General features: G+C 37.5%; 2 protein-coding genes across 4 annotated transcripts; one reads left to right on the top strand and one right to left on the bottom strand.

Moving 5' to 3' along the window:
- Positions 1-124: 124 nt before the first annotated feature.
- edem3 (ER degradation enhancer, mannosidase alpha-like 3) lies at positions 125-8,004 on the bottom strand. 2 transcript variants are annotated; one of them, XM_033965466.2, is made up of 21 exons: positions 7,046-7,994; positions 6,928-6,973; positions 6,733-6,833; positions 6,568-6,607; positions 6,360-6,472; positions 6,085-6,238; positions 5,836-5,970; positions 5,524-5,629; positions 4,608-4,705; positions 4,343-4,468; positions 4,143-4,226; positions 3,957-4,040; positions 3,438-3,562; positions 3,168-3,339; positions 2,955-3,100; positions 2,726-2,870; positions 2,439-2,630; positions 2,168-2,333; positions 1,821-2,006; positions 1,522-1,569; positions 126-1,224 (listed from the first exon to the last, which is right to left on the bottom strand). In XM_033965466.2, exons 1-21 carry the CDS (start codon positions 7,132-7,134, stop codon positions 860-862), a joined length of 2,721 nt encoding a protein of 906 aa, XP_033821357.1. In that variant the 5' UTR covers positions 7,135-7,994; the 3' UTR covers positions 126-859. The 2 variants fall into 2 exon arrangements, with proteins under 2 accessions (XP_033821358.1, XP_033821357.1); XM_033965467.2 differs by lacking the exon at positions 1,522-1,569 and having other exon boundaries at positions 125-1,224; positions 7,046-8,004.
- Positions 8,005-8,316: 312 nt separating this feature from the next.
- Positions 8,317-11,846, top strand: npl (N-acetylneuraminate pyruvate lyase (dihydrodipicolinate synthase)). 2 transcript variants are annotated; one of them, XM_033965468.2, is made up of 12 exons: positions 8,317-8,424; positions 8,558-8,643; positions 8,737-8,810; positions 9,197-9,284; positions 9,362-9,419; positions 9,809-9,884; positions 9,982-10,074; positions 10,176-10,321; positions 10,433-10,479; positions 10,542-10,626; positions 10,713-10,752; positions 10,822-11,846. In XM_033965468.2, exons 2-12 carry the CDS (start codon positions 8,573-8,575, stop codon positions 10,968-10,970), a joined length of 927 nt encoding a protein of 308 aa, XP_033821359.1. In that variant the 5' UTR covers positions 8,317-8,424; positions 8,558-8,572; the 3' UTR covers positions 10,971-11,846. The 2 variants fall into 2 exon arrangements, with proteins under 2 accessions (XP_033821359.1, XP_055077138.1); XM_055221163.1 differs by having other exon boundaries at positions 8,317-8,643; positions 10,822-11,550.
- Positions 11,847-12,263: the final 417 nt, after the last annotated feature.

The following is a 12,263-nucleotide window of genomic DNA, read 5'->3' as shown; positions in this document are numbered from 1 at the left end:
AATGAAAAAAATGTGACATTCATAAACAGGTTTGTTTTAACGCCAGATTTCTCAAGCCAACCGTCATTATGCATTTTATATCTAAAAGCAACTGAACATTTTTATTTATTTTTTTTATTTTTATTGCTTACAGCAATTTTCCCCTTTCCATTAAAATAAGCAGCATGACAGACAAATCAACAGATCGCATAGCGCCCTCTCATGGTAGCCTCGGTATGTGCAGCCCATGAAAGTGCAGGGAACAGTCTGTGGTTTGGTTTATGACAGGTTGCGGGATTATCATTCCTGTTCGACGGAACCTGAGCAAAGCAGTTCTATATTATTATTATTTTTTTAAATTTCAGATCTATATTACAGCAACAGATTCTTCATATCTCCTCATTAGTTCTGTACTTATCCATAAGTAAATGATAATGCGACAGTTTCACAGTTACCACATTTAAATAAAATCAAATAGACTTATTTAGAAAAACAAGTTAAAACAAGCATTTAAAAAGCAAAGAGTTAAAATATCAATTGCACTGTGAGACAAATGGGAAGTGGCAAGTCACATACAGTACAGTCTGGGTCCAATATTGTGGACTGATGAAAAAAAAACTATAGTTTATGAGGTAAGAAGCCTGTGATTCACCATGAACCAGGCAACAAACTCCCTTGTGGTCCAGAAATACAATATGTGGGCTGCCTTGGCACATTATGCCATCTACAGTGTAAAATGCATAACGCAGCTTTTAACATAGACAACCATGTTAAAAATTACCCTTGTTTTCAGTGACTTGTTAATTAAGGCTGATCACGTGGACATTTGCCCCTCTCTGCTCCCACCACAGTCTCGGGGCTCAACATGTCACATGTGACATCAGAGTTCATCCCTCTCCATCTGCTGGAATGCCTCCAAGTCCTCCTGCCAGTCAGCAAGCAGCGACTCCACTGAGCGCCTGTTTTCTGTCCGGTCCTTGGCCTCGTCCTTTGGCTCTGAGTCTGTCTCCTCTTTTACCTGAACTGAATGAGGCTCTTTAGGAGTCAAGTCTTCAGAAAGTTCAACATCCTGAGCAGGGCTGGTTGCTTCATTTGCCCTATTAACTTCCTCGTGTGACGTCACAGCTTGAGGAGCAGGTTCAGCTCGCTCGGTCGTGGTTAAGTCTGATAGGCCCAGCGGCTCAAAGGAGGTTGTAGTTGTTGCATCAGTTACACAGCCTTCTTGTGTTTCTTGTGTATCTACACCTAAATAGAAGACAAGAGTTAAACTATATACATAGACTTCCAGAGCACACATACATATTCCTCCTTAGTCAGTCCTCTGCAAATATCTGTTAGCCATTTTCATCCAAAAATAGCATAGTTTTTATGGATTGGCTGTTGACCACAACAGCAGAATGTAGATAGTGAGTCATGTTTCTCACAGGAAAAAGTCTTACAGAAATGGATAACGAAAAACTCAAATCAACTCTTTCCAATTGAGGACAATAATTATTTTTCGTAAATAAATAAACTGACTCCAATTAAATTTAAATAACTTACTGTCTTCAATCAAGCTGCCAGGAAGAGGTTTACCTTTAAATATAGCTGCTGTTGATCCAAAGTTTAAAGGATTGTTTAAAAGGAGAGAAACACAACAGAGGAAAAGACAAGCTATGATTACTGTCCAGTACAAAGAACTTCAGTTAAAAGCAGAAAGACAGATACATTAAGGCTGCAGTAGCTATAGACAAATTTCTCCTTTCAATTATGATTTTATGAATCCAGAATCATTTGGCCTCAGCCAGCCAAGGACATTTTTCAGAAATTAAATACTGTTATTGATAAGACCATGGTCATACCTCTGTCCCGAGCTTTGTCGCTCAGAAGCACCTCCACCTCTCGATACTCCTTTAGTGCCTCCAACAGAATGTTGCCCTCTTTGTGGAAGAGGAACAGAAGGGGTAAAGTGATGTCATCAGTGCTGCGTCCATCTCCAGCCATTTGGAAGAGAGGAGCCGTGTCACTGCTACTACCTTCATTGTCATCTGTGTAAAAGGAAATAATGGGATTTTCAATAACACAAACTTCTAAGGAATTGATAGTATGACTTGATTGTATTTTTTGGTTGTGACTAATACATTTTGAATTGTGAGTATGAATCTGATAATAACGTGTACAGCTTTATACTCGATGGTAAAAGACTCACCAATTACAATTCCCCCGATGGCACCAGCCTTCTGAATATGCCGGGCTTTCTCTGCAAACATGCACTGACCTCTCTGCAGCAATGCAATGTGGCCCTGGATATACTCAGCATTGGTAATCTCGCTACAGCCACTGTACGGTTCAGCTACGGTCACAAACCCTCTCACCTGAACACAAGACCAAATTAACAGAATGATTAACACAAAGAATGCACATAGGTTAAATATATGACAGAAATGGAAGAATTCAAAACTGGACAACTTTAAACTTACCCCAGTGACACTCTTGGATAGATCTGTGCCAAACTGTGCAGGGCCTGCTGTCAGCACCACCCTGCCAAAGAACGGATGTGAGACAATCTGAATGGCTCTGGGAGGAAGCTGTTCTTTTTGCTGCTGACTGGACAACTCCATCATCTCCTGCATAAACCGAACTCCGTCCTCTGCTGCCACTGCACTCACAGCCTGGAAGAAAAAAAACAAAACATTTTTATAAATGCAAATATATCTTTCTCACATGTGCTCCGTAAAGGGAAATATTTATTTTGGCCATGGTTTACTTGTGTAGCATGTTGAACCAACTGCACTCGCCCATCCTTCAGGTGGATAAGACTGACTCCCATTCTTCTGAGTAGCTCCAGATGTTCAGGGTTGTTTGCCATAAAATCCTGAGCCCTCAGAGGAGGACGGCCTATACCAGGCTCTCTGCACAGAGAAAACAGAAATTATTTAAAACAACTCACAGAAAAATATTATTCTAAACAATTATCTTTTTACCGATTCACAAACCTGTAAGGAGCAGGTCGAGGGCAGCTCTTGTCCACTACACTGCGTATAGGTTCTCTAATATTTCGAGGAAAAGCAGGATCAGGAAACATTAGCCGGGTGTTGGGACAAGTCCAGTCAAAGTTTGAGTCATCTAATTCTTCTTCAGACTAAAATCAATAATATAATTAATATTTTTAATATTCCTCAGCTTATACGAAATGCATTCTTCCTTACTGTTATATTCAGAGTTATGGATGAAGAGTGGGGAGCAGTGGAAAGGGACAAAGGGAGAAAGTGAGCCTCAGTAGTAAAAATGTAGTCCTCCACATCAAAAGGTACATCTTCCACATCAGCAAAAAGCAGGAAGAGGTATTTAAACATTTCAGCAAGGAAGAATGAGTCCATTCTGGAGGAAAGTTGGATAAAAGGTTCATGACAAAATTAATTGTATTGGGTTGAGTACATCTCACCAAGATGTTATTGCATAAAATTATTTGTTCTGACCTGTCCTCATGACTACCGGTGCGAACATCCTTCATCGCAGCAAATCCACAGGGGACACGAGCATATCTATTGAGGTTGTCCAGAATGGTGCGACCTGCTTCCAGGTAATATGGGTCTCCTGTGGCCTGTAAAAAAGTAAATAAATGAAAAGACTGCTATCCAAAAATAGAGACTGGAAGATATATCATATATTCACAATTTTTATGTTCAAGCAATCAAGTTTTTAATATTTGATAAATTATGTTATATTTAAACAACAATCAAAAGATACACATAAAGGCAAAATATTTTAGATTTTTAATGAAGAACATGTACTTCAAATCAACAATTCTGGAAAAAAGTAGGGGAAAAGCAAATTCTTATTTGCCCCCTACCCCTTTTACCAAGCCATTACAACAATAATCATATTTCTTAAGTCATTTTATTCATTTAGCTATAGTGATAAAATGTTTCGGGCCATGCCAGTCTTTTGTTACATTAATAACCCATTCATTATTACAAGGTTCCCAGATAAATTACCTTGTACAGGAAATAAGTGCTCTCTGCAAATTCTGGCCTCAAGGGATGCTGTGCCCAGTGTACCCTAAAATCTGTGGTGAAGGCCTGGAGATGGACAAACATTAATATGATTCATTTGTATATTTGATATGTGTTACTGCATACAAACTTCCTATCTAGGGGTTGAGATTTTTTTTTTTTTTTTACCTCTGGCAAAAAGTTGTGTTTTTTGGTAACTTGATACAACATCTCATGTGTCTCAATAGCAGGACGAATATCTCCCTTTAGCACCTGACGAATACAGTTAAATTTAGACAAGCTTACAATTTCTCTTTATGTAATGAGAATTTACAAATAAAAATCCACATTTTGCCTATCATCGTTTAAAAATATTATTTCAAACAAACCTGAAGACCAGGGAAGAAGGCAAGCAGAGAGTCCATCCATGTCCGAGCTGGGAGCAGAGGTTTGTGGATATGGACATCAAGCAGCAGTGGAGGCTGACTAATGTACTTCATTATAGATGCATAGTGCTAATTGAAATTGAGAAGGAAAAAACTGTCAAGCCAAATGCAATACAATTAAAAGGCCAAAGCAAAAACACCAGCAATATTATGCCTGAATCATTGTGTAATGACTCAGGTTACACTGCGTGTTTGTGTGAGCCCTCACAATATTGAAGCGCTGAAGGAACTGGTCATCTCCCAAAAGGATGTAAGCCTTCAGCAGGTATTCATAGTACGAGTCGATTCCGGCTCCTACTCCACTGTCTGGGAACACATAGTAAATATCTCAACATAAACAGGTTCAAGCCAATGGATTTTATGGATACTGGACTTGCTGGTTTTGTAAATCTACTAGGGTAATTTTCACACATGTTGGTGCGCTCTCTGGACCAACCCCAGTGCGCAGTAGATTTAGTTCTGTTTACTTCACTTTTGGGTCAGCCTTGTTCATACAACCTGCATCGCCCCATACACACACCATGAGCCACGTGAGAGATCATCCATCAGCAGATTCCCTAACTTATTTCTATTACAACGCATTTCAAGCGGACAGAGCACAGTGAATAAACGCGCTTGCTTCGCCTGTACACGGTGGACTTTTCTTTAACTTGTGGCTCAATACACCATGAGGACTGTACGTGCTGCTGGCGGAGGAGAATGACACACAAATAGACCCGGGTTCACCTGCACAGACAGAGGCAGGAGGGCACTGTCATTGATACTAAGTTGATCAAAATTTCCTTGACAGATAATCATTTCAAACTGTAGCTCTGTAGTGCCCAGTCATACAAATATACGTGATCCAAGCATTTTTTTTGCCCAATTCTCAACATGTTTACTGTCACGCAGACTGTGTAGTTGGCCCGAGGTCATTCACATCTCACTCTCCCCGCTCCAGAGTGTGTGTGGAGTTGCTCCGAGATCTCCTCTTTCAAGCATGCTCGGTGCAAGCTTTTAATGAAGCCCAGAATGTGACTGTTTGGCACTGCTCTCAGAGCGAATGTTCTTTTATGTCGACCTAGTGGCAGTGTGAAAACAACTTAAGTCTACTTCTTTTTTTTTTTTTTTTTTACTGGACCCACCTCTACGGACCCACTCTCCAGAGTGGATGTTGATTGTAGTTCCAACAAGATTGCTGTTTCTCTGCCTCTTTTCCCAAAGAAAGTCTAAGGCTTTCCGTGCATGAGCCTATGTGTGGGACAAGCACATTGACGACAGAGAAAGATTTACAGAAACAAGAAACAAGAGAGTGAGGGAGTTTCAGTGACCAAATAGTTTAGAGATAAAGTGAAAGATATCTATCTCTATTGGTTACAATAGAAACATTTATTATAAAGGATTACAAAGAAGCTGCAAAGGAAATAATTATCATCGCTCTTCTTTTTTTTTTTTACCTCAAACACTGGATCTCCAGTAAAACGACTTAATGCGGCAAACTCCAAAATCATGGTGCCAGCACATGCAGTACAAGTATCTGTTTCTGTGCCCGTTCTTGTCTCAGGGCCTCTAACACCATATTTCAGGTTCACCTGTAAAAAAGCAAATGAATGATGCCTCGAATACTTTCAAAAAGGGTTATGGTTATTGGTTATAGTTGAAGTAGGAGTCAATGGTATTGCGTGAATGTGTACTGAATGTCTCACTCTAGGATAAGGCAGGCCACTGCTGGTGTTGAAGGCTGGCAGCAGTCTGAGGCCCACATCTTTGGCCATGTGCAAAAGCTCATCCTGATACCATTGCATGAGCTGTCCTTCCTCTTTTAGCATCACAGCCATAGAGTGCCCTCCCAGAAGACCGCTTCATAAAAGACACATACATGATACCAATTATAATTCTGTATTATTGAAAAACATTGCTGAAATACAGTATTTACTTATCTGTTATTATATCTTTTAATATCATTACAATTAAAGCTTACCCAAGAACACGGATGTTAGTTTCAAATACTGAAACCACAATGTCATTGTCCAACCTCACATCCGATAGGACTCTTCTAACTGCAGCTTCAAACTCTGTTGTTTTGTTTAAAAGCTAAAAAATAAAAAATCAGATCAATCATCACTGAATCATCAAATTAAATTAGCTAAATACCGATTCATTAAATTAAAAAGAATGTCGTAACTCACCACTAAAGTGTCCAGGGTATCAATAAGTGTCAGAGAGAACCTGGTAAAGAGAGAGGATCAAGTATTTTTATATTGTTGAGATTTACAGTAATACTATTCATTTTACAGCATGCTTTGGATTTATTTTTGTCTGAATTGGAGCCAGAATTAAGTGGGTTGACGCACTTGCCCAAAGCATCATCCACGTCACCTCGGCTGGGCTCAAGACCTCGCACTCTGCCTCTGCATGTTAAAGGCATTAGTTCATCTGCTGGATATGCATGGTCCTAAAGAAGATATAAATAAGCTCTCACTTATCAACACAAAACAGGGTTATGTCACAGTAAAAGACAAGAGAACAATATTTGTGTAAATGCTTACCATATAATTCTGATATGCATGGTCAAACATCTCCACCACTTGGTCCCTTTTATAAAGAGAACAAACAGGTTTTGTATACAGGTATGTGTTAACTGTTGTGATATGGTTTGATACTTACTTCAATTTGCGTTTCTCCTCTGGTGTTATTGCCTCCCCATGGATACATAATGCCCCAAGAAGCATTGGTATCAAGAGTACGAACAACATTATGAATGGTAAGCTTAACTTTAGCTCGATGCAAAAGTCTTTTAGCTAAGTTTCCTTGGACCTAGAAACCCCGACATTACAACTCAACTTCTCTAACCAGACCCCAACTTGGTCACTGGAGAAAACAATTTTCTATCCGTGCATCACTATGCAATAGCCAGTCCATAAGCTTCTACAAAAACGATTCTTTATACATGCTTAATAATAAAGATCAGCTGTGGAACCTATGCTGTGTTAGGCACACATGCGCTTATTTAAGCTTGTAAGCACAATCAGCAGTCACACCTGTTTACATTTCCAACTTGTCACCCGGATCTGCAACAAAGAAGATTGAGACACGTTGACGGTTTGGCAAATTAAGTAACAGGCTGGATTGTTTAAAAAAAATAAAATTCCCGTGATACGCGACAAATTCTGAGAACCAATTTTAAGCGTGTATGGATCTAGCAATTAGACAATGAATCCAGCTATTAAATAGCAACATTTTCCCCTCAAAAGTTCCCCGTTAAAACAGCAGTGTGTAAAGGTCCATAAAGAGACCAAGTTAATTATTTCCACAGGAGCAGTTTCTGTCAGCTCTGTCGACCAGGCAGGAGGCACAAACTTGACAGTAGCAAAAGGCTGATAAGCCAGTTAGCCTGATGTGCTAACTCTTAAAGCTACCGAAGGCCAAGAGGCTCGAATAACAACAGAAGCTGTCAAAAAAACATCCATTTTAGAAAGCGGTATAGGCTGATTGTTTGCTTAAATTCTCGATTTGCAACGAAAATAGTTCAGTCAATCTCTCAGCGGTATTTCGAGCATCTCTGGCTAACCTCTCCAGAAGAACCGGATGCCGTGTTGATCAATACGTTAACAACATCCGTTTCCTGATTCAAAAAAACAAAAAACAAAACACGTACACAAAAACACAAAAAAATCCCGTATATGTATCTATTCAGAAATAAATAAATAAAATAAAATATTTAGTTTCTTATCCAACAATTTTGAGCCCCACAAATACATGCATTAGCCCCACAATGCATTCATATTAAAAGTTATTTTACGCTTTTTGCTTAGTCTTCTCTGATCAGTTTGATTATCTTAAACGTTTGAATGTTTGATTTTTCCCTGTCTGTTTCGACTTCAACCTTTGAACCACATTGCCCAAGAAGCCTTGCGGCATCACTTGATTCATGTCACATGACTCACGTTTTACCTTATGTGTGCAAATCGTCAACAAGAACTTTGGAGTTGTTCGAAATAATCTTACTGCATCTTATTCATCATATCATCCCAAAAGAGAGAAAGGTACGTGTTTTTATAGGCAGTCTGGGCATGTAGGCTATTTGTTGGTCGCACATTGTTGTGTGTATGTAATATGATATTCGGATATTTGTATGTCCATTTGAGCATGTTCCAGTGTTTTTGTCCCCTAACACAGTACTGGGCGTGAGAAATGGCTCCTGCTGCGGAAACAAGAATGACAGGAGTCGTTGCAGCCACATTTACTCCATTAACGCCAGAAGGGTGTGTTTTTCACAGAAGCTCACAATTTAAGTTCTTTGCTGATTTAGCAGAAATCTGTTGTTAAACATGTGAATATAATCTTTCTCCCAACAGTGAAATCAACTTGTCTGTGATTGGACCTTACATTGACTATTTGATTGAGAAGCAAAATGTAAAAAGTATATTTGGTGAGTATTAAGTAGTATTTACTGTGTTTTGTGATAGAGCTGGTTATAATTTATACTTTTCAGACAAAATGAAAGTCCGGTATAGCTTAATACCAAAGGAAATTCTATAGTACTTCCACATTCCACATTTTTATTGTGTGTCAGCCTTTGTCTGAGTTATCTTGACTTTAATGCTGCTTTCATAATTAACATGGTACAAATTATAAAATTGAATTATAAGGTTGAAATGGATAACAAACCATTCTAAACTGTTTTTTTCTATCTGTCGTGATGTAATCTTTTTTGATATTGAAGTCCTAATTAACGGAAACTGTCTGGTCTGTACTCATGTTGACTTGAGCACAGACCAGACAGTTTGCTTGAATGATGTTCTTAACATTTTTTAGTGAATGGAACAACTGGCGAGAGCGTGTCTTTAAGTTTGGCTGAAAGGAAGGCATTGGCTGAAGACTGGTGCCATAAAGCCAAGGGAAAGTATGTAATAAACAAGTATGTATTATATTGATAAAAAGAAAGTCCAGCATTTGATTTTTTTGCCTGTATTTCTACAGAATGGATCAGGTGATAGTGCATGTTGGTTGCATGTGCCTAAGAGATTCTCAGGAATTAGTAAGTTTTTGGTGAAAGATTTATTTCCAATTAAATTTTAAACAACTGTTGAACAGATTTTCTGATGACAATTATTTGTTACTTTTTTTACATTTTGTTTTTTATTGATTCGATTACACAGTGTAACAGTATACACTGTATTATGTACCGATTGATGGTTTAGGCTGTATTTTGTACTCTAAACTGCTAGAAAAAGTCTGTATCTTGATTTGACTGATTAATTAGTTGGATATCATGGCAAAAATTATCAGCCCTATAACTTACTTATAAGCTATTTCCATATGCTTACTCAGAGACCTTGGGAAATTTGTAATAATAATTATGTTTGTGAATGTGAATAGACATCATAATGTTAGTTTGCCATTTAGCTTTGTAAACATTTGCTCTAGGCGTGCCATGCGGCTCAAATTGGGGCAGATGGGATAGCTGTCATCTCCCCATCCTTCTTCAAACCCAGCACTGCAGGTTTGCTAATGTTACACTCTTTTTTTTCCTTTTTCTGTTTTATGCATTATACTGCATACTGACAAAACATCACAAGTAACTGTCCTCTGCATTTAAGATGACATAAAAGCATTTCTGCGAGAGGTGGCTTCGGCAGCTCCTACTCTACCCTTCTATTACTATCATTTACCAGCCATGACTGGAGTGAATGGTAACTGTCTGCATTTGCCAATTCTGCATGGATTGAGTGAAGAATAAGATATTGTAATATATTTACCATTATATATTAATAACTAATAATGATCCTAACAGTGCCTGTGCGAGATGTGCTGAATGACATTGAAGAGCTTGTTCCCTCCTTCAGAGGAATAAAGTTTAGTGGGTGTGACCTTATGGATTTTGGTCAGTGTGTTAGCAAAAGTCGGCCACATTGGGCTGTGGTTTATGGCGTAGATGAGGTCAGCAGCTTTTTTTATTTATCTTAATGTTATGTTTTATTGTTTTTGTATTTTGACTACCACCACTATAAACATAATTCACTAAAATGTCCAATATATTTTGCATTTTAGCAATTACTTGCTGGTCTTGCAATGGGTGCAAATGGTGCAGTAGGCAGGTTAGTGTTAATAAATGTACTGATAAGCTTCCCAATTCTAATTCAAATCCTTTTCTTCATAGCACCTATAACTATGTAGGAAGTTATATGAACAAGCTGATGACTGCTTTTGAAAATGGTGACCAATTGCAAGCTCGGGCAATACAAGTATTTTCATTATTATTGTTATTATTTGTAATCGGATGAATTCTTATTTTAATAATACAATACTGTTGCTTATATTTTCTTTTTAGTTCAAGTTGCAAGAACTTTTAAGTTTTGCCATGAAAAACAGTAAGTGATATCTGTGGTTTGGTGAGGGTTAATTTTCTATGTGTGGTTAAAATATTTGTGCTTTTCCAGGATTTGACGTGGGAGTGAACAAGCAGCTGATGTCTGATGTGTCTGGCTTGAGCCTTGGTCCACCTCGACTTCCTCTGGTTCAGTGTCCACAAGATTATGCAAAGTCCATCTTTCAGAAATATAACAGCCTCTTTCAGGACTCTAGGTGAATTTGAAGGCAAATGTGAGCCCTACAAATATAAGAGCTCCCTGGTAGTTACTGAAATTTTGCTTAAATTTATTGTAAGCTCATTTAATGCTTATATGTTTTTGTGTTCATATTACCCATCCTCACAAATTATGTTCTTTATTTCATATAAACTACACTTACATTCTAGCCAAAAGGTAGGGTGTTTGTTTTAATCAGCAGTATTACTTTGGTATTGTTCCATGTTTTTATTGCAAAGGGAATATTTTAATCACCACTACTAGGCTATATTAGAGTTGTAAAATTAAGCTATATATAACTGCTTTTCAGAAAATATGTTTGTTTGTTTTTTTAATGATGTTCTGTACTTGACAAATTATGCTTTAGGTGACCATACTGTAATACAGGGGTGCTCAGACTTTTTCAGTATGTGAGCTACTTTTAAAATGATCGTGTCTGAAAGATCTACCACCTAATACAAAAATGTTAAACATATATTTATTTGTAAATGTATTATGAATTCTTACATGTACAGTGCATTTTGATGTACCTTGCACAACGTCATGAGATAATACTGCACAACACAATTGAACTTCTTACATGTTCATAATTACTTGTATGATGATTACTGCTCTGATGACTTGCACTGAATGGAATTAGTGAGGGATGCATAGTTCGGGCAGAAGCTTCTGATAGCCAGCCAGGAGTAAAATCGCATTTTTCGTTTGAAAGCGATAACAGAGCTCATCATGTGGATTACGGTTTTGTCTTTTTTTTTATAGCCATAAAAATCATGTTAAACGAAGTATCATATAATTTACTGCATTTTTTCACACAACTACTTCTATTTTACACATCCATCCGTATTCATTTACGCATCGAATAAATGAGTGTGAAAATCCCCGCAGCACCCGCGCTCTCATTCGTCACCTTCGAGGGACAACAGAGGCAGATTACCGTAATGATGGTAAAATATTTAGATAGCCCTATGTCTCCACTTTGAGACGCCGTTTGAATTTACATGAGAGCACGACTGGGTATATATATATATATATATATATATATATATATATATATATATATATATATATATATATATATACTATATATATATATATGAATATATATATATATATATATAATATATATATATATATATATATATATATATATATATATATATATATATATATATTATTTATTTATTTATTTTATTTTTTTTTAAGTGACCCTTATACTCCGTCGTACTGTAATACTATAACACTTAAGTAATTTAGTTTTGTTGTTATCTTCATTCAATACTACTAAAGACAAC

Source organism: Periophthalmus magnuspinnatus, chromosome 4, assembly GCF_009829125.3.
Source record: "Periophthalmus magnuspinnatus isolate fPerMag1 chromosome 4, fPerMag1.2.pri, whole genome shotgun sequence".
Taxonomy (NCBI): Eukaryota; Metazoa; Chordata; class Actinopteri; order Gobiiformes; family Gobiidae; genus Periophthalmus; species Periophthalmus magnuspinnatus.
Note: the sequence above shows the minus strand (reverse complement) of the source record. Positions and strands in the feature narration are given on the sequence as shown.

Excerpts from the sequence above, each read along its gene's own strand:
- edem3 (XM_033965466.2), bottom strand. The coding sequence starts at position 7,134 with ATGTTGTTCGTACTCTTGATACCAATGCTTCTTGGGGCATTATGTATC. Across the intron at positions 4,041-4,142 it reads AACACAACTTTTTGCCAGAG|GCCTTCACCACAGATTTTAG; the intron begins GTAAAAAAAAAA and ends GTCCATCTCCAG. Across the intron at positions 3,563-3,956 it reads GCACTTATTTCCTGTACAAG|GCCACAGGAGACCCATATTA; the intron begins GTAATTTATCTG and ends ACTTTTTTACAG.
- npl (XM_033965468.2), top strand. The coding sequence starts at position 8,573 with ATGGCTCCTGCTGCGGAAACAAGAATGACAGGAGTCGTTGCAGCCACA. Across the intron at positions 9,420-9,808 it reads TAAGAGATTCTCAGGAATTA|GCGTGCCATGCGGCTCAAAT; the intron begins GTAAGTTTTTGG and ends CATTTGCTCTAG. Across the intron at positions 9,885-9,981 it reads CTTCAAACCCAGCACTGCAG|ATGACATAAAAGCATTTCTG; the intron begins GTTTGCTAATGT and ends TCTGCATTTAAG.